This window comes from Oncorhynchus tshawytscha, linkage group LG16 (genome assembly GCF_018296145.1).
Source record: "Oncorhynchus tshawytscha isolate Ot180627B linkage group LG16, Otsh_v2.0, whole genome shotgun sequence".
Classification (NCBI taxonomy): Eukaryota; Metazoa; Chordata; class Actinopteri; order Salmoniformes; family Salmonidae; genus Oncorhynchus; species Oncorhynchus tshawytscha.
Genome location: NC_056444.1, coordinates 17,780,620 through 17,803,187, shown reverse-complemented (window position 1 = coordinate 17,803,187; position 22,568 = coordinate 17,780,620). Strand labels below are relative to the sequence as shown.

The window sequence follows — 22,568 nt, the reverse complement described above, 5'->3', positions numbered from 1 at the left end:
GCTGATAGAGATTAGGTAAAACTGATTTAAGTTTCCCTGCATTAAAGTTTCTGGCCACTAGGAGTGCCGCCTCTGGGTGAGCGGTTTCCTGTTTGCTTATTTCCTGATTCAGCTGACTGAGTGCGGTCTTAGTGCCAGCATCTGTCTGTGGTGGTAAATAAACAGCCATGAAAAGTATAGCTGAAAACTCTCTTGGCAAATAGTGTGGTCTACAGTTTATCATAAGATTCTCTACTTCAGGCAAGCAAAATCTAGAGACTTCCTTAGATTTCGTCCACCAGCTGTTGTTTACAAATATGCACAGACCGCCCTGCTCGTCTTACCGGAGTGTGCTGTTGTATCTAGCTGGTGCAGCGTATATCCTGCTAGCTGAATATCCATGTCATCATTCAGCCACGATTCCATGACACATAAGATGTTACAGTCGTTGATGTCCCGTTGGTATAATATTCGAGATCTTTCCACGTCTAATTTATTGTCCAATGATTGTACATTGGCAAGTAATATTGACTGTAACGGCAGCTTTCCCACTCACCTTCTGTGGATCCTTACGATGCACCCTGCTCTGTGTCCTCTTTACCTGCGTCTCTTTCTCTTGCCAATAATGGGGATGTTGGCCTTGTCGGGTGTTAGCAGTATATCCTGTGCATCCTACTTGTTGAAGAATTAATCTTAGTCTAATCCGAGGTGAGTGATCACTGTCCTGATATACCCGAGCTCTGAAGCAAGCTTCCAGAAAATTGGAACGGAAATGGCGCCACACCAAACTGGAAGTACCGAAGAGCCCTTACTGCTGCTCGATCATCCGATTTTTCAAACTTAATTAAGGAAAATAAGAACAATCCGAAATTCCTTTTTGATACTGTCGCAAAGCTAACTAAAAAGCAGCATTCCCCAAGAGAGGATGACTTTCACTTTAGCAGTGATAAATTCATGAACTTCTTTGAGGAAAAGATTATGATTATTAGAAAGCAAATTACGGACTCCTCTTTAAATCTGCGTATTCCTTCAAAGCTCAGTTGTCCTGAGTCTGCACAACTCTCCCAGGACCTAGGATCAAGAGAGACGCTCAAGTGTTTTAGTAATATATCTCTTGACACAATGATGAAAATAATCATGGCCTCTAAACCTTCAAGCTGCATACTGGACCCTATTCCAACTAAACTACTGAAAGAGCTGCTTCCTGTGTTTGGCCCTCCTATGTTGAACACAATAAACGGCTCTCTATCCACCGGATGTGTATGTACCAAACTCACTAAAAGTGGCAGTAATAAAGCCTCTCTTGAAAAAGCCAAACCTTGATCCAGAAAATATAAAAAACTATCGGCCTATATCGAATCTTCCATTCCTCTCAAAAATTTTAGAAAAGGCTGTTGCGCAGCAACTTACTGCCTTCCTGAAGACAAACAATGTATACGAAATGCTTCAGTCTGGTTTTAGACCCCATCATAGCACTGAGACGGCACTTGTGAAGGTGGTAAATGACATTTTAATGGCATCGGACCGAGACTCTGCATCTGTCCTCGTGCTCCTAGACCTTAGTGCTGCTTTTGATACCATCGATCACCACATTCTTTTGGAGAGATTGGAAACCCAAATTGGTCTACACGGACAAGTTCTGGCCTGGTTTAGATCTTATCTGTCGGAAAGATATCAGTTTGTCTCTGTGAATGGTTTGTCCTCTGACAAATCAACTGTAAATTTCGGTGTTCCTCAAGGTTACGTTTTAGGACCACTATTGTTTTCACTATATATTTTACCTCTTGGGGATGTTATTCGAAAACATAATGTTAACTTTCACTGCTATGCGGATGACACACAGCTGTACATTTCAATGAAACATGGTGAAGCCCCAAAATTGCCCTTGCTAGAAGCATGTGTTTCAGACATAAGGAAGTGGATGGCTGCAAACTTTCTACTTTTAAACTCGGACAAAACAGAGATGCTTGTTCTAGGTCCCAAGAAACAAAGAGATCTTCTGTTGAATCTGACAATTAATCTTAATGGTTGTACAGTCGTCTCAAATAAAACTGTGAAGGACCTCGGCATTACTCTGGACCCTGATCTCTCTTTTGAAGAACATATCAAGACCATTTCAAGGACAGCTTTTTTCCATCTACGTAACATTGCAAAAATCAGAAACTTTCTGTCCAAAAATGATGCAGAAAAATTAATCCATGCTTTTGTCACTTCTAGGTTAGACTACTGCAATGCTCTACTTTCCGGCTACCCGGATAAAGCACTAAATAAACTTCAGTTGGTGCTAAATACGGCTGCTAGAATCCTGACTAGAACCAAAAAATTTGATCATATTACTCCAGTGCTAGCCTCTCTACACTGGCTTCCTGTCAAAGCAAGGGCTGATATCAAGGTTTTACTGCTAACCTACAAAGAATTACATGGGCTTGCTCCTACCTATCTCTCTGATTTGGTCCTGCCGTACATACCTACACGTACGCTACGGTCACAAGACACAGGCCTCCTAATTGTCCCTAGAATTTCTAAGCAAACAGCTGGAGGCAGGGCTTTCTCCTATAGAGCTCCATTTTTATGGAACGGTCTGCCTACCCATGTCAGAGACGCAAACTCGGTCTCAACCTTTAAGTCTTTACTGAAGACTCATCTCTTCAGTCGGTCATATGATTGAGTGTAGTCTGGCCCAGGAGTGGGAAGGTGAACGGAAAGGCTCTGGAGCAACGAACCGCCCTTGCTGTCTCTGCCTGGCCGGTTCCCCTCTTTCCACTGGGATTCTCTGCCTCTAACCCTATTACAGGGGCTGAGTCATTGGCTTACTGGGGCTCTCTCATGCCGTCCCTGGAAGGGGTGCGTCACCTGAGTGGGTTGATTCACTGATGTGGTCATCCTGTCTGGGTTGGCGCCCCCCCTTGGGTTGTGCCATGGCGGAGATCTTTGTGGGCTATACTCGGCCCTGTCTCAGGATGGTAAGTTGGTGGTTGAAGATATCCCTCTAGTGGTGTGGGGGCTGTGCTTTGGCAAAGTGGGTGGGGTTATATCCTTCCTGTTTGGCCCTGTCCGGGGTGTCCTCGGATGGGGCCACAGTGTCTCCTGACCCCTCCTGTCTCAGCCTCCAGTATTTATGCTGCAGTAGTTTATGTGTCGGGGGCTAGGGTCAGTTTGTTATATCTGGAGTACTTCTCCTGTCCTATTCGGTGTCCTGTGTGAATCTAAGTGTGCGTTCTCTAATTCTCTCCTTCTCTCTCTCGGAGGACCTGAGCCCTAGGACCATGCCCCAGGATTACCTGACATGATGACTCCTTGCTGTCCCCAGTCCACCTGGCCGTGCTGCTGCTCCAGTTTCAACTGTTCTGCCTTCTTATTATTCGAACATGCTGATCATTTATGAACATTTGAACATCTTGGCCATGTTCTGTTATAATCTCCACCCGGCACAGCCAGAAGAGGACTGGCCACCCCACATATGCTCTCTCTAATTCTCTCTTTTTTTCTCTCTCTCGGAGGACCTGAGCCCTAGGACCATGCCCCAGGACTACCTGACATGATGACTCCTTGCTGTCCCCAGTCCATCTGACCGTGCTGCTGCTCCAGTTTCAACTGTTCTGCCTTATTATTATACGACCATGCTGGTCATTTATGAACATTTGAACATCTTGGCCATGTTCTGTTATAATCTCCACCCGGCACAGCCAGAAGAGGACTGGCCACCCCACATAGCCTGGTTCCTCTCTAGGTTTCTTCCTAGGTTTTGGCCTTTCTAGGGAGTTTTTCCTAGCCACCGTGCTTCTACACCTGCATTGCTTGCTGTTTGGGGTTTTAGGCTGGATTTCTGTACAGCACTTTGAGATATCAGCTGATGTACGAAGGGCTATATAAATAAATTTGATTTGATTTGATTTGATTTGAAGCTCTTTTTAGCCGTAAGATACTGTGGCAGAAACATTAAGCACAAAATAAGTTACAAATAATGCAAAAACGCCCACATAATTGGTTAGGCGCCCGTAAAACTGCTGCCATTTCTTCCGGCGACATTTTAAAGTAAAGGCTCCTTGAACGATCCTGAGCTCGTTTGGGTATTTGAATCCCCTGAAGATGCCTTGGTCAACGAAGTGTTACAGATGCTATTGTTTCCATGGCGTCTGCCAGTGAGTTTTCCATGGATAGGATTTGCTCCTCTGCCTCATCCAGGCGCCGTGTTGATGGTTATCTTGTTGTTGATGTCAGGCATTTTCCAGGATTGTCACCTTGCTCCCCAACGCACTGAGCTGAGAGTTAATGTCATCTAGTTTGATTGAGTTCTGTACGTTGGGATCTCAGCTCAGAAAGGATGTCTTTGACAGAGGACGAGGTTGGCAGTTGTTGGGCCGGTCCTCTTGCTCCTGGCGCTAGCTTTTTCTGAAGCTAGCTGTTTCTTTGAGGCTTTATCTGTGTCACGAGTCCGACCGAGGGTGGTTCCCTTTCCCGGGCAGGTGGCGCTCGGTGGTCGTCGTCACCGGCCTATTAGCTGCCACTGATTGTCTTTCCTCCCCCTCCTTGTATGTTTATTGGTAGCACCTGTTTATGTTTAATTAGTTTGTCTTTATTAGACAGCCGGCCCGCCTGGTTGTTGTGCGGGATTATTTCAGTGTAACCTTCGGCTCTGTTGTAGAGGTACGTGTTAGTGCCTGGTCGTGATTTTTTCCGTTGTACATTTTGATTCCCTGTGTTTGGGAACGTAACTATTGTGAGCACCCTGTGGTGCGTTGGTGCTATTAAAGACGCACAGCATTTCACTCTCTGTCTCCTGCATTTGACTCCACACCCACGACACCCAGAGCATTACAATCTGTGGCTATTGCTCGAGTCCGGGTAAAAATGTCACATTTATGTCACCTTTTGTAGCCGCCATGGCTTTTTTGACTTAAGCTAATGGGGTTGAACTTGAAATGTGGAGGTAAGATTAAGAATTGGAAATTACTTGTGCGTAGCTCTGTTAAATGTGGCCATCTCGTTCAAGGGTAACATCATCCCCCAACAGTTACTTAATTGAAAAGATTACTACACTGCTTGCCTTTCTAGAAAAATCATTTTCATAGAACAGAGTCATAGTTCTCCTGAAGGTTATCCTTACCTCACCTCCCCAAGGTTATCCTTACCTCAGCTCCCCACGGTTATCCTTACCTCACCTCCCCAAGATTATCCTTACCTCACCTCCCCAAGGTTATCCTTACCTCAGCTCCCCAAGATTATCCTTACCTCACCTCCCCAAGGTTATCCTTACCTCAGCTCCCCAAGGTTATCCTTACCTCACCTCCCCAAGGTTATCTTTACCTCACCTCCCCAAGGTTATCTTTACCTTAGCTCCCCAACCTATGCCATCAGATAAAACTGTGTGTGACTTGCTAGGAAAACTTACTTGATCACTTGACCAATAAAAATAATTGTTATTGAAGAACATACTTCTCCTGAAGAGTGTGGGCCTTACTTGAAGCAGACATGAAGCAATAATCATCATTAGAGATTAATTCAATTCAATTCAAGGGCTTTATTGGCATGGGAAACATGTGTTAACATTGCCAAAGCAAGTGAGGTAGATAATATATAAAGTGAATATGCCATCCGATAACACTGTGCAACGCGAGTGCCTGTGTGCATGTGTGTCATTGACTCAGAGTGACAGCGTGTTTCCAAATTTGTAAGAAACACAGTGAATTATGGCCTCATTAGTTCCTGTTTTCCAATGCCTTATAAGAGGACCCTAACTCCCTGTCTCTACATCAGAACAGCAGCTAGTGTTTAGCAGCTAGCGTTAGCGACATAGCTACCATTTGAAGATGTGTGTGTTTTTCTCTGTTAGCCGTGTGCTGTGTCTACTGGCGCTGACCATGGCCATCCTCTCCTCTACATTGGAAGGTAAGTGTGGGTGTGGTTGTATGTTTTTGGTTGTGTGTGTGTGTATTTATGGTATATAGCATCAGTGTGTATATTGCTGTGTTAGTGTGTAGTTGTGGTATATTGGAAGTGTATTGCTGTGCGTGTGAGTATGGTGTGTGTTGGATTCCGGATTTTGTGCGCATGTTACACTTATGTTGCAGTGTGTGTTGCTAGTGTGTACTGCCTATTTAACGTTTGTTTGTGTGCTGATAGCGTCAAGTACTGCATGTTTAAAGTGTGTGTGTGTGTGACGCAGTGCGTTCCCAGGGAATGAGGCCTCTAAATTGCTGTTTGAAGACATCCAAAAAACGTCCAGCAGAACCAATCACACTGTGTCTTATTCAGATGCCTCGTGGGAAATGTAACCTCAAAGCATACATGTAAGAACACACACACACACACACATATTCGCACAGATGCAGAGGAGTAGGCAAATACTCACATTTACCAAGTTAATACGTTAGACCATGGGTAGGCAACTAGATTCAGCACCAGGTCGATTTATATCTGAGGGTTGGTTAGGGGGGGGGGGTGTCGGAACGTAATTATATAATTTGTATTCTGGAAATTTAAGAGGTTGTATTCATATCTTTAATTATATCTCTAACTCGTCCTATCTCGTCCTCTCGCCCTCCTCTCTTTCTGTCCCTGTCTCTCTCATCCTCTCTCCCTCCCCTCTTTCTGTCCCTGTCTCTCTCATCCACTCTCCCTCCCCTCTTTCTGTCCCTGTCTCTCTCGCTCTCTGTTTCTCTGTTTGTCTGTCTCTGTGTCTGTCTCTCTCTCATTCTCTCTGCGTCTCTCTCTCATTCTCTCTGCGTCTCTCTCTCGTTCTCTCTTCCTCTGTCTCTCTTTCTTTCTTTCTCTCTCTCTCTGTGTGTCTCTCTCTCTCTCTCTCTCTCTCTCTCTGTGTCTCTCTCTCTCTCTCTCCCTGTGTGTGTGTGTGTCTCTCTGTCTCTGTGTATGTCTGTCTGTACTTCCACAGTTTCGCCAGTGGGGAGCAGTGGAAGTGCATCAACCCCAAAGCCAGATGGCTCTCTGCTGAGCTAGCATCACTGGAACAGGTCAGTCAACCCCTTACACACTGCATACTACACCATGAACCCAAATCCCTACAACCTTCAGAACAAACTAGCTCAATCCTAAATCCCCTCTCTCTCTCTCTCTCTCTCTCTCTCTCTCTCTCTCTCTCTCTCTCTCTCTCTCTCTCTCTCTCTCTTCACACACAGAGAGGAATACAGTGTGACCCACTGATTAAATAACCATCAGACCATGATCCTAGATCATCATCATCGTCAGCAGCAGGTTCAGCAGCCTCTGTCAACCAGGAACTACAGAACTAAGATCTCTCTCAAGCAGGAACTACAGAACTAAGATCTCTGTCAAGCAGGAACTACAGAACTAAGATCTCTGTCAAGCAGGAACTACAGAACTAAGATCTCTCTCAAGCAGGAACTACAGAACTAAGAACTCTCTCAACCAGGAACTACAGAACTAAGAACTCTCTCAACCAGGAACTACAGAACTAAGATAATAAGAAGACAGTGAAAATGAAGATTATGATTTGTGTGATTTAAGTATTTCAAGCTGTCTTTATCAGATTATTTATGTATTTATTTATTTATTTCAACCTCATCCCGGCATTAATTTATTGTACTCAATTCATTAAGGTGTTTTAAAGGCATTTGTATTTATTTATTTCCTCTGTCCTTTTTTTATGCTGTGATAATAACATACCTTTGTTTGTATAAAGTCTTTCATTCTCAAAGTGCTTTACAGTGATACAAAATAAAGAATGGGAGACCTATCTGAGTATCTCCATAGTAACTAGACCCTGTAATGGCTGCATAAAGGTTAAAGGTTGTGACACTCAATCATGTCACTGGGCTGTGGTCATGGTGATGACACTGCCCATCCGTTCTACCAACAAAGCCATTCCCTCAGTCCCTGACCATATCCTCTTCCACTAGTCGCTACTCCTTGTCCTTGTCCTTAACCCCTACTGCTAGCTACCCCCTAAACTCACAGATGCAGCTGTTTCAGTGAACCTGTATTTATTTGGACAACAGATAAACAAATAAAATACTTTTGACTGAAATGGTCATGATCATAATAGCATATTGTTCCCATGTCAGTCAGTCAGTCACATGACCCAGTCTTACTCTGGCCCCTCTCCTCTTCTCTCAGTGTGACTGTGAACTGGCTAACATGGAAGGTACTGGTATGAGTAATAAAAGCATGACAACCGGACGCTCACTGTGTGTGTGTTAGACGTGGCTCCTTCCTCTTTCTTAGGGAGAGAGAGAGCCAGCAGGAAGGAAGCCAAGTTTATTCTCATCCTGACCACAAACTACTAATGACCAAGTCTGCAATGGTCACCATCAGATTTACAATAATGGCACATGGTATGATTTAAAAAAAACACATGTTGTAAAGTGATGTCTTATGTCTCTCTCTCTCTCTCTTTCTGTGTCTCTCTCTCTCCCTCCCTCTCTCTCTGTCTGTGTCTCTCTCTCTCCCTCCCTCTCTCTCTGTCTGTCTCTCTCTCTCTCTCTCCCTCTCTCTCTGTCTATCTGTCTCTCTGTCTGTCTCTCTCTCTCTCTCTCTCTCTCTCTCTCTGTCTGTCTGTCTCTCTCCCTATCTCTCTGTCTGTCTGTCTCTCTCTCTGTGTCTCTCTCTCTTTCTGTCTCTCTCTCTCCCTCCCTCTCTCTCTGTCTGTCTCTCTCTCTCTGTGTCTCTCTCCCTCCCTCTCTCTCTGTCTGTCCCTCTCTCTGTGTCTCTCTCCCTCCCTCCCTCTCTCTCTCTCCCTCTCTCTCTGTCTGTCTCTCTCTCTCTCTCCCTCTCTCTCTGTCTGTCTGTCTCTCTCTCTCTCTCCCTATCTCTCTGTCTGTCTCTCTCTCTGTGTCTCTCTTTCTGTGTCTCTCTCTCTCCCTCCCTCTCTCTCTGTCTCTCTGTCTCTCTCCCTCCCTCTCTCTCTGTCTGTCTCTCTCTCTGTGTCTCTCTCCCTCCCTCCCTCTCTCTCCCTCCCTCTCTCTCTGTCTGTCTCTCTCTCTGTGTCTCTCCCTCCCTCCCTCCCTCCCTCTCTCTCTCCCTCTCTCTCTGTCTGTCTCTCTCTGTGTCTCTCTCCCTCCCTCCCTCTCTCTCTCTCCGTCTGTCTCTCTCTCTCTCTCTCTCCCTCTCTCTCTCTGTGTCTCTCTCCCTCCCTCCCTCCCTCCCTCCCTCCCTCTCTCTCTCTCCATCTGTCTCTCTCTCTCTCCCTCCCTCTCTCTCTCTGTGTCTCTCTCCCTCCCTCCCTCCCTCCCTCCCTCCCTCTCTCTCTCCCTCTCTCTCTGTCTGTCTCTCTCTCTCTCTGTCTCCATCTCCCCCTCACTGCCTGTCTGATTAGTGGTTACCATTCAGTAAGTAGTCTGTAGAACATAGAGGTGTTAATTTCCTTCTGCATGGTTATGCAATACACACACACACACACACACACACACACACACACACACACACACACACACACACACACACACACACACACACACACACACACACACACACACACACACACACAATCTTTCACTATTTCACTCTTTCTCCTCTCTCTCCTTCTCTCTCTCTTCTCTCTCAATTCAATTCAATTCAAGGGGCTTTATTGGCATGGGAAACATCTCTTTACATTTCCAAAGCAAGTGAAATGGATCAACAAAAGTGAAATAAACCATAAAAAGTGAACAGTAAATATGACAAAATAACAGAGACATTTCAAATGTCATATTATGTCTATATACAGTGTTTTAACAATGTGCAAATAGTTATAGTACAATAGATATGGGAGTTTATCAAAATTAGATTTGTTTTCGAATTCTTTGTGGGTCAGTGTTATCTGAGGTCATACATTTGGCAGAACGTTATAAAGTGCATCTCAGTATCCACCTCATTTTGTGGGCAGTGAGCACATAGCATGTCTTCTCGAGAACCATGTCTGCCTTCGGCAACCTTTCTCAATAGCAAGGCTATGCTCACTGAGTCTGTACATGGTCAAAGCTTTCCTTAATTTTGAGTCAGTGATCGTGGTCAGGTATTCTGCCACTGTGTACTCTCTGTTTAGGGCCAAATAGCATTCTAGTTTGCTATGTATTTTTGTTAATTTTTTCCAAGTAATTCTCTTTTTGTTTTCTCATGATTTGGCTGGGTCTAATTGTGTTGCTGTCCTGGGGCTCTGTTTGTGTTTGTGAACAGAGCCCCAGGACCAGGATTTAGATAATTAGCGGGTATCGGCCTAATTCTGTTCTGCGTGCATTATTTGGTGTTTTGCGTTTCACAAAATGGTGATGGTCCCATTTTGTGAATTCTAGGATGGTGAGCAGACCACAGACCTCACAACGATGAAGGGCAATGGGTTCTATAACTGATTCAAGTATTTTTAGCCAGATCCTAATTGGTATGTCAGATGTTATGTTCCTTTTGATGGCATAGAAGGCCCTTCTTGCCTTGTCACTCAGGTCGTTCTCAGCTTTGTGGAAGTTACCTCTCTCTCCTTCTCTCTCTCTCTCTCTCGCTCCTTCACTCTGTCTCTCTCTCTCTCTCTCTCTCTCTCTCCCCTTCACCTGCCTGTCTTTCTATCATGGTCCAAACATACCAAGACAGTCGTGAAGAGGGCACGACAAAACATTGTCCCCCTCAGGAGACTGAAAAGATTTGGCATTTTATATATATTTTTATTTAACCTTTATTTAACCAGGTAGGCCAGTTGAGAACATTTGATTTACAATTGCGACCTGGCCAAGATAAAGCAAAGCAGTGTGACAAAAACAACAACACAGAGTTACACATAAACAAACGTACAGTCAATAACACAATAGAAAAATCTATGTACAGTAGAACTACAGTCGTGGCCAAACGTTTTTATAATGACACAAATATTAATTTCCACAAGTTTGCTGCTTCAGTGTCTTTCGATATTTTTGTCAGACCCTTCTTTTTCAAGATCTCTGCAATCTGCCCTGGCAGGCTGTCAATTAACTTCTGGGCCACATCCTGACTGATGGCAGCCCATTCTTGCATAATCAATGCTTGGAGTTTGTCCACCCACCTCTTGAGGATTGACCACAAGTTCTCAATGGGATTAAGGTCTGGGGAGATTCCTGGCCATGGACCCAAAATATCAATGTTTTGTTCCCCGAGCCACTTATCACTTTTGCCTCATGGCAGCGTTTTCCGTCATGCTGGAAAAGGTATTGTTCGTCACCAAACTCTTCCTGGATGGTTGGGAGAAGTTGCTCTCGGAGGATGTGTTGGTACCATTCTTTATTCATGGCTGTGTTCTTAGGCAAAATTGTGAGTGAGCCCACTCCCTAGGCTGAGAAGCAACCCCACACATGAATGGTCTCAGGATGCTTTACCGTTGGCATGACACACCTTGTCTTCTCCGGACAAGCTTTTTTCCGGATGCCACAAACAATCGAAAAGGGGATTCATCAGAGAAAATGACTTTACCCCAGTCCTCAGCAGTCCAATCCCTGTACCTTTTACAGAATATAAGTCTGTCCCTGATGTTTTTCCTGGAGAGAAAATGACTTTACCCCAGTCCTCAGCAGTCCAATCCCTGTACCTTTTACAGAATATAAGTCTGTCCCTGATGTTTTTCCTGGAGAGAAAATGACTTTACCCCAGTCCTCAGCAGTCCTCAGCAGTCCAATCCCTGTACCTTTTACAGAATATCAGTCTGTCCCTGATGTTTTTCCTGGAGAGAAAATGACTTTACCCCAGTCCTCAGCAGTCCAACCCCTGTACCTTTTACAGAATATCAGTCTGTCCCTGATGTTTTTCCTGGAGAGAAAATGACTTTACCCCAGTCCTCAGCAGTCCAATCCCTGTACCTTTTACAGAATATAAGTCTGTCCCTGATGTTTTTCCTGGAGAGAAAATGACTTTACCCCAGTCCTCAGCAGTCCAATCCCTGTACCTTTTACAGAATATAAGTCTGTCCCTGATGTTTTTCCTGGAGAGAAAATGACTTTACCCCAGTCCTCAGCAGTCCAACCCCTGTACCTTTTACAGAATATAAGTCTGTCCCTGATGTTTTTCCTGGAGAGAAAATGACTTTACCCCAGTCCTCAGCAGTCCTCAGCAGTCCAATCCCTGTACCTTTTACAGAATATCAGTCTGTCCCTGATGTTTTTCCTGGAGAGAAAATGACTTTACCCCAGTCCTCAGCAGTCCAATCCCTGTACCTTTTACAGAATATCAGTCTGTCCCTGATGTTTTTCCTGGAGAGAAAATGACTTTACCCCAGTCCTCAGCAGTCCAATCCCTGTACCTTTTACAGAATATAAGTCTGTCCCTGATGTTTTTCCTGGAGAGAAAATGACTTTACCCCAGTCCTCAGCAGTCCAACCCCTGTACCTTTTACAGAATATAAGTCTGTCCCTGATGTTTTTCCTGGAGAGAAAATGACTTTACCCCAGTCCTCAGCAGTCCAACCCCTGTACCTTTTACAGAATATCAGTCTGTCCCTGATGTTTTTCCTGGAGAGAAAATGACTTTACCCCAGTCCTCAGCAGTCCAACCCCTGTACCTTTTACAGAATATAAGTCTGTCCCTGATGTTTTTCCTGGAGAGAAAATGACTTTACCCCAGTCCTCAGCAGTCCAACCCCTGTACCTTTTACAGAATATAAGTCTGTCCCTGATGTTTTTCCTGGAGAGAAGTGGCTTCTTTGCTGCCCTTCTTGACACCAGGCCATCCTCCAAAAGGCTTCGCCTCACTGTGCGTGCAGATGCACTCACACCTGCCTGCTGCCATTCCTGAGCAAGCTCTGTACTGGTGGTGCCCCGATCCCGCAACTGAATCAACTTGCTGGACTTTCTTGGGCGCCCTGAAGCCTTCTGCAGAAATACAGTGTTTTTGGGGGATTCAGTTCATGTGCATGGCAAAGAGGGACTTTGCAATTAATTGCAATTCATCTGATCACTCTTCATAACATTCTGGAGTATATGCAAATTGCCATCATACAAACTGAGGCAGTAGACTTTGTGAAAATTAATATTTGTCATTCTCAAAACGTTTTTGGCCACAACTGTACAGTGTGTGCAAATGTAGAAGAGTAGGGAGGTAAGGCAATAAATAGGCCATAGAGGTGAAATAATTACAATTTAGCATTAACATTGGAGTGATAGATGATGATGTGCAAGAAGAGATACTGGGGTGCAAAAGAGCAATAGGATAAATAACAATATGGGGATGAGGTAGTTGAGTGTGCTATTTACAGATTGGCTGTGCACAGGTACAGTGATCGGTAAGCTGCTCTGATGCTTAAAGTTAGAGAGGGAGATATAAGACTCCAGCTTCAGAGATTTTTGCAATTCGTTCCAGTCATTGGCAGCAGAGAACTGGAAGGAAAGGTGGCCAAAGGAAGTGTTGGCTTTGGGGGTAACCAGTGAAATATACCTGCTGGAGCGGTGCTACGGGTGGGCGTTGCTATGGTGACCTGTGAGCTGAGATAAGGCGGGGCTTCACCTAACAAATACTTATAGATTACCTGGAGCCAGTGGGTTTGGCGACAAATATGTAGTGAGGGCCAGCCAACGAGAGCATACAGGTCGCAGTCGTGGGTAGTATATGGGGCTTTGGTAACAAAACAGATGACACTGTGATACACTACATCCAGTTTGCTGAGTGGGCCCCAGATCCTCAAAAGGGCCCCCAGATCCTCAAAAGGTTCTACAGCTGCACCATCAAGAGCATCCTGACCGGTTGCATCACCGCCTGGTATGGCAACTGCTCGGCATCTGACCGTAAGGCGCTACAGAGGGTAGTGCGAATGGCCCAGTACATCACTGGGGCCAAGCTTCCTCCCATCCAGGACCTATATAATAGGCAGTGTCAGAGGAAAGCCCATAAAATTGTTAGAGACTCCAGTCACACATAGGCTGTCTCCTCTGCTACCGCACGGCAAGTGATACCGGAGCACCAAGTCTAGGACCAAAAGGCTCCTCAACAGCTTCTACCCCAAAGCCATTAGACTGCTGAACAATTCATCAAAATCGCCACCGGACAATTTACATTGACCCCAATCCCAATTCTTATTGTGTTACTTTTTATTTGTGCTTTTTATTTTAGCTTACTTGGTAAATATTTTCTTCTTCTTGAACTGCACTGCTGGTTAAGGGCTTGTAAGTGAGCATTTCACGGTAAAGTCTACACTTGTTGTATTAGGCACATGTGGCAAACATAGTTTGATTTGATTTGAATTCTGGTTAACCTTCGGTAGAACACAGAGGTGTTAATTTCTCATCTGCATGGTAACACACACACACACACACACACACACACACACACACACACACACACACACACACACACACACACACACACACACACACACACACACACACACACACACACACACACACACACACACACACACACACACATACACAAACACACACATCCTGTCAGCCAACTTAAACTCTGACTAATAACAGGATGTTGGTTCATCTATAGAGCAACTACACTGAACAAAAATACAAACATTACATTTTAATGAGTTACAGTTCATATAAGGAAATAGGTCAATTGAAATAAATTCAGTAGGCCCTAATCTATGGATTTCACATGACTGGGAATACAGATATGCATCTGTTGGTCACAGATACCTTTAAAAAAAGGTAGGGGTGTGGATGCAGTGCGACACATCTCCTTTGGATAGAGTTGATCAGGATATTGATTGTGACCTCTGGAATGTTGTCTCACTCCTCTTCAATGGCTGTGCAAAGTTGCTGGATATTGGCGGGAACTGGAAGACGCTGTCATACACGTCGATCCAGAGCATCCCAAACATGCTTAATGGGTGACATTTTTGATGAGTATACAGGCCACTGGGACATTTTCAGCTTCCAGGAATATTATACAGATCCCTGCAACATGGGGCTGTGCATTATCATGCTGAAACATGAGGTGATGGCGACGGAGGACGTTAATCTGGTCAAATGTGAGTTTGCTAAAGCAACGGTCACTTATCTCGGCAAAGTGATCAGTCAGGGCGTAGTTTTCCCAGTGGTATGGTTGGTTATTATTTAAGATTCTGTAAGGACTCCTCCTCTGTGGTAGCACCCCTGACCGACTTGCTTAAGGCTCAGGTGAAGTATATTTCGTTGGACAGATGTCAAGCTGCGTTCGAGAACGTAAAGACACTATTGTGTTCTGCCCCAGTGCTTGTTGCCCCTCGTTTGAATCATCCATTCATACTCCATGTAGATGCTAATAATGTAGGCGTTGGCGCTGTTCTGTTGCAGGCAGATATTCAGGGGGTGGACCGTCCAATTAGTTACTTCTCTAAGAAGTTTAACTTGAACCAGCTCAATTATTCTGTAGTAGAGAATGAAGCTATTTAGGCTCTCCAACATGTTGATGTGTATGTTGGTTCTCGTGGTGCACACAGATCATAATCCCCTGACGTTCTGCGATCCTTGCAGAACCCTAATCAGAGGCTTATGAGGTGGGTGCTGTTTTTGCAGTCGTACAATTTGGACTTTGGCCATATTAAGGTCAAAGAAAACATCCTTGACTTGTCCCGCTCCCCTATGCCGTAGTTTTTTGTTATTGTTTTGGATAACTTGCCTATCCTCTCCTGTTTCTCTCTTGCTTCCCTGGTTCTGTCTCTCTTTCTCTCCCTTTTAAAGTGCTCCTTGGGATCTGAGGTTGCTGAGGTGGGAGAGGGAGGGGCAGCCTGGAGGGCAAAGGTGGGTCAGGGGGTATAGGTGGGATCTGGAGGTGGTGGGTCAGGGGGTAGGGGGAGAGGGGGGCAGCCTGGAGGGCAAAGGTGGGTCAGGGGTACAGGTGGGAGAGAGAGGGAGGGGCAGCCTGGAGGGCAGAGGTGGGAGGGGTAGGTGGGAGGGGAGGGGCAGCCTGGAGGGCAGAGGTGGGTCAAAGGTGGGTGGAGGGCAAAGGGGGTCAGGGGGTATAGGTGGGAGAGGGGAGGGGGGGCAGCCTGGAGGGCAAGGTGGGTCAGGGGGTATAGGTGGGAGAGGGAGGGGGGGCAGCCTGGAGGGCAGAGGTGGGTCAGGGGGTATAGGTGGGAGAGGGAGGGAGGGGCAGCCTGGAGGGCAGAGGTGGGTCAGGGGGTGGGAGAGGGAGGGAGGGGCAGCCTGGAGGGCAGAGGTGGGTCAGGGGGTGGGAGAGGGAGGGAGGGGCAGCCTGGAGGTGGGAGGGGGTAGGTGGGAGGGAGGGGGGCAGCCTGGAGGGCAGAGGTGGGTCAGGGGGTGGGAGAGGGAGGGAGGGGCAGCCTGGAGGGCAGAGGTGGGTCAGGGGGTATAGGTGAGTGTTTTCTTTATGTTTAGTAATAAGTGGAGCAATAAGGCATTCGTTTTTTTGTGTTTTGGTTCTTTCTGATTTGTTTTTATTTCAGGTTTGTGGTGGAACCTCGTTCATTTTGGGGGATCTGCTGGGATCTCCTGTTTGGTAGTCTGCTTGTTCCAGGAGGCCAGTCTGCAGAGCTGGGACGATCGCTAGCTAATGTGGTGCACCTGGGCAGGCTTGGCCTGAAGGCTATAAAAGTTGGCTGACTGGCAGGCTGGCTTCCACCGTCTGTTTTCACCATACAACACATCGCATACACTACTGATCCTGTTTGGGGTTTTAGGCTGGGTTTCTGTATAGCACTTTGTGACATCGACAGATGTAGAAAGGGCTTTATAAATACATTTGATTGAATTTGATTGATCCTACAAATGTCCATAGCTGATGTTACATTTTTTTATTTATTATTATTTAGTTTAATAAATGTATTCCTTTTTACATTTAAGTTATGAGTGGTTTCCCTTTGTTGTTACGAACTATGAGCCAGGTTGTTACAGGCACGACAATGGGCCTCAGGATATCATCACAGTATCTCTGTGCATTCAAATTGCCATAGATTAAATGCAATTGTATTCATTGGCCATAGCTAATGCTTGCCCATACCATAACCCACCCCCACCATGGGGCACTCTGCTCACAACGTCTGCCATCTGCCCGGTACAGTTGAAACTGGATCCATCTGTGAAGAGCACAGTTCTCCAGCGTGCCAGTGGCTATCGAAGGTGAGTATTTGCCCACTGAAGTCGGTTACGACGTCGAACTGCAGTCAGGTCAAGACCCTGTTGAGGACGACGAGCATGCAGATGAGCTTCCCTGACAGTTTGGGCAGAAATTCTTTGGTTGTGCAAACCCACAGTTTCATCAGCTGTCCGGGTGGCTGGTCTCAGACGATCCCGCAGGTGACAAAGCCAGATGTGGAGGTCCTTGGCTGGCGTGGTTACACATGGTCTGCAATTGTGAGGCAGGATGGACATACTGACAAATTCTCTAAAATGACGTTGGTAGAGAAATGAACATTCCTTTTTCTGGCTAAAGCTCTGGTGGACAATCCTGCAGTCAGCATGCCAATTGCATGCTCCCTCAAATCTGTGGCATTGTGTTGTGTGATTTAACTTCACATTTTAGAGTAGCCTTTTATTGTCCACAGCACAAGGTGCACCTGTGTAATGATCATGCTGTTTAATCAGCTTCTTGAGATGCCACAGATGTCAGATGGGTGGATTGTCTTGGCAAAGGAGAAATGCTCACTAACAGGGATGTAAACCAATTTGTGCACCAAATTTGAGAGCAATAAGCATATTGTGCGTATGGAACGATTCTGGGATCTTTAATAACAGTTCATGAAACATGGAACCAACACTTTACATGCTGTGTTTATGTTTTTGTTCAGTCTACATTAACTATAATAACCAGTCTAGCACAGGAGTAGCCAATCCTGCTCCAGGAGATCTACAAGGAGTGGGGTCTACATGGTTAGGTCATTACCAGCACTACACACCTTATTCCGTGGCCACATTGGGAATTTGTCTAGAATTTCAGATGGAGCCAATGCATTTCCAATGGGAGTCCTCCACTGTCTGACAAATTACAACAGAGATGATTGTCAGGGATGAGATGTACTTTTGACAGACGGAAATTATATAAATCGTATATGATATTTCCGTGTTCATGCATCTGAGTAAGAAGACTAATGATTGGTTCATTAGGCTAATCAGGTGTATAACTAAAGGCTGCATACCCTGTAGCTCTCCAGGATCAGGGTTGGCCACCCTTGGTCTCACAGCCTAAAACCCAATGCTGTACAAAGGTTAAGGTTGCGACTTTTCATGTGTCATTGGGATGGGGTCAAGAAGATGTCATCACCCTAAACCCCACACTAAAGCCAACTGACCAAACAAAAAGTAGGAGCACTCAATCTTGAACATAAAGGACAAAATCACATTATATTCCACCTCCTACAGTATGTTTCATTAGTAAAGCCTTCATCAGAGCATGTTTAGCTCAGTCATTAGGCCATACCTTAAAGAGTCCATCGGCAGTTACTACATATGTACCCATTGATTCTTGAAGAATATAACCTAGACATACCTCATGAGCTTAGTTCAACTGTCATAACTGTCAGTCTGATCTTCTGAACGGCCATCCTGGGAAAGACCCATGTCACATTTTTCCGTCCGGAATGCTGATGAAAGACTTTCCTCTTGGTAAACGATCTGCGCTGATGCAGCAGAAACTCCCGACAGTCTTTCATTCATTCTGTCATTCACAAAAAAAGGAGAGGAGAAGAGTGAATCGGAGGTGCCACTTCTGCTTTTCAGGCCTTTATTTAACCTCAACCCTGGTGAAGACTGACACTACAGAACTGACCCTGAGCTAAGCTGAGCAGCGTGCCAGAGAAGAGAGAGAATTCATTCATCTATTTTTTCAACTTGTATTGTACCAGTAAAGATGGTGACCTGTGGAACTCTGGTGAAGATCTGGACAGCAGCCATCGTCATAGCAATGCTGGTCTGGACAGGGACAGGTGAGGAGAAGGGAATGTGTGTTAGGTGGTTAGAGGTGGAAGGTACATGGTTTTTGAAGTGATTGCCAGGTCAAGATGATGTGTTTCTTTGAGAATGTGTAAGTATGATTCTGATGGGGGATGCTACCAAAATGCATCCGTTTGTTCTGACATCTGCTGCATTTAAAAAAGTGATTAAAGAATGTTTCAGTGAGTGTGGTTGTTCCTTTATTCAAGTAGACCTGTACTGTATGCCTTTTGAATTCAGTGCGCAGCTACTTTTTGTTAGTACAAACATTTGAGCTGAGCATGCCAATTTTTCTTTCTATGAAAACTATTCCCCCTCCTCAGTAGATGGAGATAAGCTGTCGTCGTGCTGTAAGACAGTGACCAGGAGCGAGGTGACCGATCCAATCACAGGCTACTGGACTCAGCACTATAACGCTCCCTGTGTACGGGCCGTCATGTAAGGAACAGATCTTTTAGTCTTTATTCCATTGAGGTTCATCCAGTTTAGTCTCATATGTTGTCACAAGGTGCTTTACTGTATGTGGTGTCCATGTTGTGCCAAAGCCTCCAGACATGTTGTGTCATACCCCTTCAGTTTCAGTGTTAACAAAGTTTCTCCTGCAGCTTGGAGACGGAAAAGGGCCTGATCTGTTGTCACTATAAACAACCCTGGGTACGCCGCAAGATTCAACAGTTTGAGTAAGTTAACTATCACACACGCACCCTCACATGTGCACATGCACAGAGAAAGAACAAAAGAGAATAGGAAACTGATTGTGTATTTTTTTTCTCTTCTAGAATGGCCCGTAGGAGCTCATCATCTCCCTCTCTCTCCTCCTCTCCACCCTCTCTCACCTTCTCCCCTACCACTACCTCTCCTTCCTCAGTCAACTTCTCTCCCCTGTCTCTCACTTCCACCCTTAGGTCTTTACCCTCCTCTCCCCCTTCTCTCTCCTCCTCTTCCAACTCTCTCACTTCTACCTTCTTAACCTCCTCTCCTCCTTCTCTCTCCTCCTCTTCCAACTCTCTCACTTCTACCTTATTACCCTTCTCTCCCCCTTCACTCTCCTCCTCTTCCAACTCTCTCACTTCTACCTCCTTACCTTCCTCTCCTCCCTCAGTCAACTTCTCTCCCCTGTCTCTCACTTCCACCCTTAGGTCTTTACCCTCCTCTCCCCCTTCTCTCTCCTCCTCTTCCAACTCTCTCATCTCTACCACTACCTCCTTACCTTCCTCTCCTCCTTCTCTCTCCTCCTCTTCCAACTCTCTCACCTCTACCACTACCTCCTTACCTTCCTCTCCTCCCTCAGTCAACTTCTCTCCCCTGTCTCTCACTTCCACCCTTAGGTCTTTACCCTCCTCTCCCCCTTCTCTCTCCTCCTCTTCCAACTCTCTCACCTCTACCTCTACCTTCTTACCCTCCTCTCCTCCTTCTCTCTCCTCCTCTTCCAACTCTCTCACCTCTACCTCTACCTTCTTACCCTCCTCTCCTCCTTCTCTCTCCTCCTCTTCCAACTCTCTCACTTCTACCTCTACCTTCTTACCCTCCTCTCCTCCTTCTCTCTCCTCCTCTTCCAACTCTCTCACTTCTACCTCTACCTTCTTACCCTCCTCTCCCCCTTCTCTCTCCTCCTCTTCCAACTCTCTCACCTCCACCTCCACCTCTACCTTCTTACCCTCCTCTCCTCCACCTCTCTCCTCCTCTTCCAACTCTCTCACCTCCACCTCTACCTTCTTACCCTCCTCTCCTCCACCTCTCTCCTCCTCTTCCAACTCGCTCACCTCCACCTCTACATTCTTACCCTCCTCTCCTCCAGCTCTCTCCTCCTCTCCTCTGTCTGTTTCCTCCTCTCTTCACTCGCTCTTCTCCTCTCTTTTACCTGCTTCCCCCTCTTCTCCCCCCGTAACTTCCTCTCACCCCTCTCTGTCCCGCTCTCCCTCCTATCTCCTCTCCTCTCTTTTCCCTGCCTCCTCCTCTCCTCCCTCAATCACTTCCTCTCCTACATCTCTTTCCTCCTCCCCTCATTGGGAATCAACCGAGAATGCCTTAACTCAGCAGTCAACAGCCAACCAATAGAATCATTGCCAATGGCTGAAGTTCCACTAAAGTTCCACTTCCTCATATCTAAAAAAACAGACTTCCAATTTGCATATTACACTCAGATTTGATATCTTTTTAGTTATTATTTAATTCAGTTGTCATCATTATTTATGAAATATCTTCAAGGCCAGTGTCTCGTGTATTTATTAGTTAATTTTTTCAAGTAGTTATGATGACTTTTCGTTATACATTACCAATGAGTTCTTAATGAGTTCTTAATGTTATTTAACACATTTATTTATTAAGTACTTATACATTTAATTGGTTTCTTTTTGATCAATCAATGTTATTTTAAGAAATGTTTGTAAGAGAAATGTCCTTTTCTACTTATTTATTCAACAATAATGAGTTGTAAAACATCAGAAAATGGATGAAACTGAAATAGAAAATAAAATGATGGAAATATTATTTTGAGTTGTCAGTCTGACTGTTTTGACATTGTGGTGCAGACACTATGCATTTGCAGCATCAACTTTTCACACCTTCTGGTGTTCGTGTGTGTGTACCCTTTATGAATCCATCATTCTCCGAAACACTGCTGCAGGGGTTGGGAGTGTTGGTGGTTTGTTAAGGGGCAACACAAAAAAACAGAGAAGGAGAGAGGGGGGGGCGGAGGTGTGACTATAGCATTACGAGTACTGACCACATCACACCATAACACACACACAAACAAAAAGAGCAAGGTGGGTGTTTCCACCAGTATGGTATATGTAACCCACCGTCAGAAACGGAACCCCTGACACTTCCACCACCTTTCACAGATTCATTACGACGTTTACCAGACCAATCAGTACGACCTCCGACCCGTCTCCCTACTTTAGTGCCTAGCTGTGAATGTTTGTCTGTCTGTCAGTCAGTCATTTATTAATTTATTCAATCAATCAGTCAGTCAATATGTCCATGTTCCAGTCCAGGACCGTCTCGCTGGCACTCCTGATCACCATGTGTGTGTACCTCTCCTCTGTCTCTGCCAACTGTGAGTATTGATTCACTGATTGATTGATGTAGTGAATGATTGAAAACTACACATACATTGTTTATATTCTAGAACTATATATGAATATACAGTATATGCTATATACTATATTCACACACACATTAAAATGCAGAACATGTTATAATGCGTTTACAGTTACCATTGAGTTGTACCACTGTAGTGTACCACTGTAATAGGAAGCTTTTTGATAGACCCTCTACAACTCGGACACCTCTCAGACCCAGAGTGGTCCACGAACCACAGTTATCTGTACTTTTTAAATATATTTTAACTGTTTAGTTTAGCATGTTTGCTGGTAACGGAACTGATTGTAATTTTTTTGTAATCAGATTACATGTACAGTGCATTGGGAAAGTATTCAGACCCCTTGATTTTTTCCCACATTTTGTAACATTTTTTCCCTCCTAAATCTACACACAGTACCCCATAATGACAAAGTGAAAACAGGTTTTTAGAAATGTTTGCACAGTTATTAAAAATTAAAAACAGAAATACTATTTACACAAGTCTTCAGACCCTTTGATATGAGACTCAAAATTGAGCTCAGGTGCATGCTGTTTCCATTGATCATCCTTGAGATGTTTCTACAACTTGATTGGAATCCACCTGTGGTAAATTCAATTGATTGGACATGATCTGGAAAGGCACATACCTGTCTATATAAGGTCCCACAACTGACAGTGCATGTCAGAGCAAAAACCAAGGAATGAGGTCGAAGGAATTGTCTG

At 45.1% G+C, this 22,568-nt stretch overlaps 1 protein-coding gene and 1 long non-coding RNA gene across 2 annotated transcripts; both read left to right on the top strand.

Annotated features, from left to right (window-relative positions):
* Positions 1 to 5,741: 5,741 nt before the first annotated feature.
* LOC112236923 lies at positions 5,742 to 8,076 on the top strand. The gene is made up of 4 exons (XR_006078994.1): positions 5,742 to 5,868; positions 6,146 to 6,269; positions 6,872 to 6,950; positions 7,116 to 8,076. It is a non-coding gene; the product is annotated as an uncharacterized LOC112236923 (long non-coding RNA).
* Positions 8,077 to 18,565: 10,489 nt separating this feature from the next.
* On the top strand, positions 18,566 to 21,251 carry LOC112236921 (A-agglutinin anchorage subunit). The gene is made up of 5 exons (XM_042298900.1): positions 18,566 to 18,754; positions 19,085 to 19,199; positions 19,367 to 19,441; positions 19,541 to 19,561; positions 20,342 to 21,251. The coding sequence occupies exons 1-5, from the start codon at positions 18,679 to 18,681 to the stop codon at positions 20,817 to 20,819; spliced, it is 765 nt and encodes a 254-aa protein (XP_042154834.1). The 5' UTR covers positions 18,566 to 18,678; the 3' UTR covers positions 20,820 to 21,251.
* The last annotated feature ends 1,317 nt before the right edge of the window (positions 21,252 to 22,568 follow it).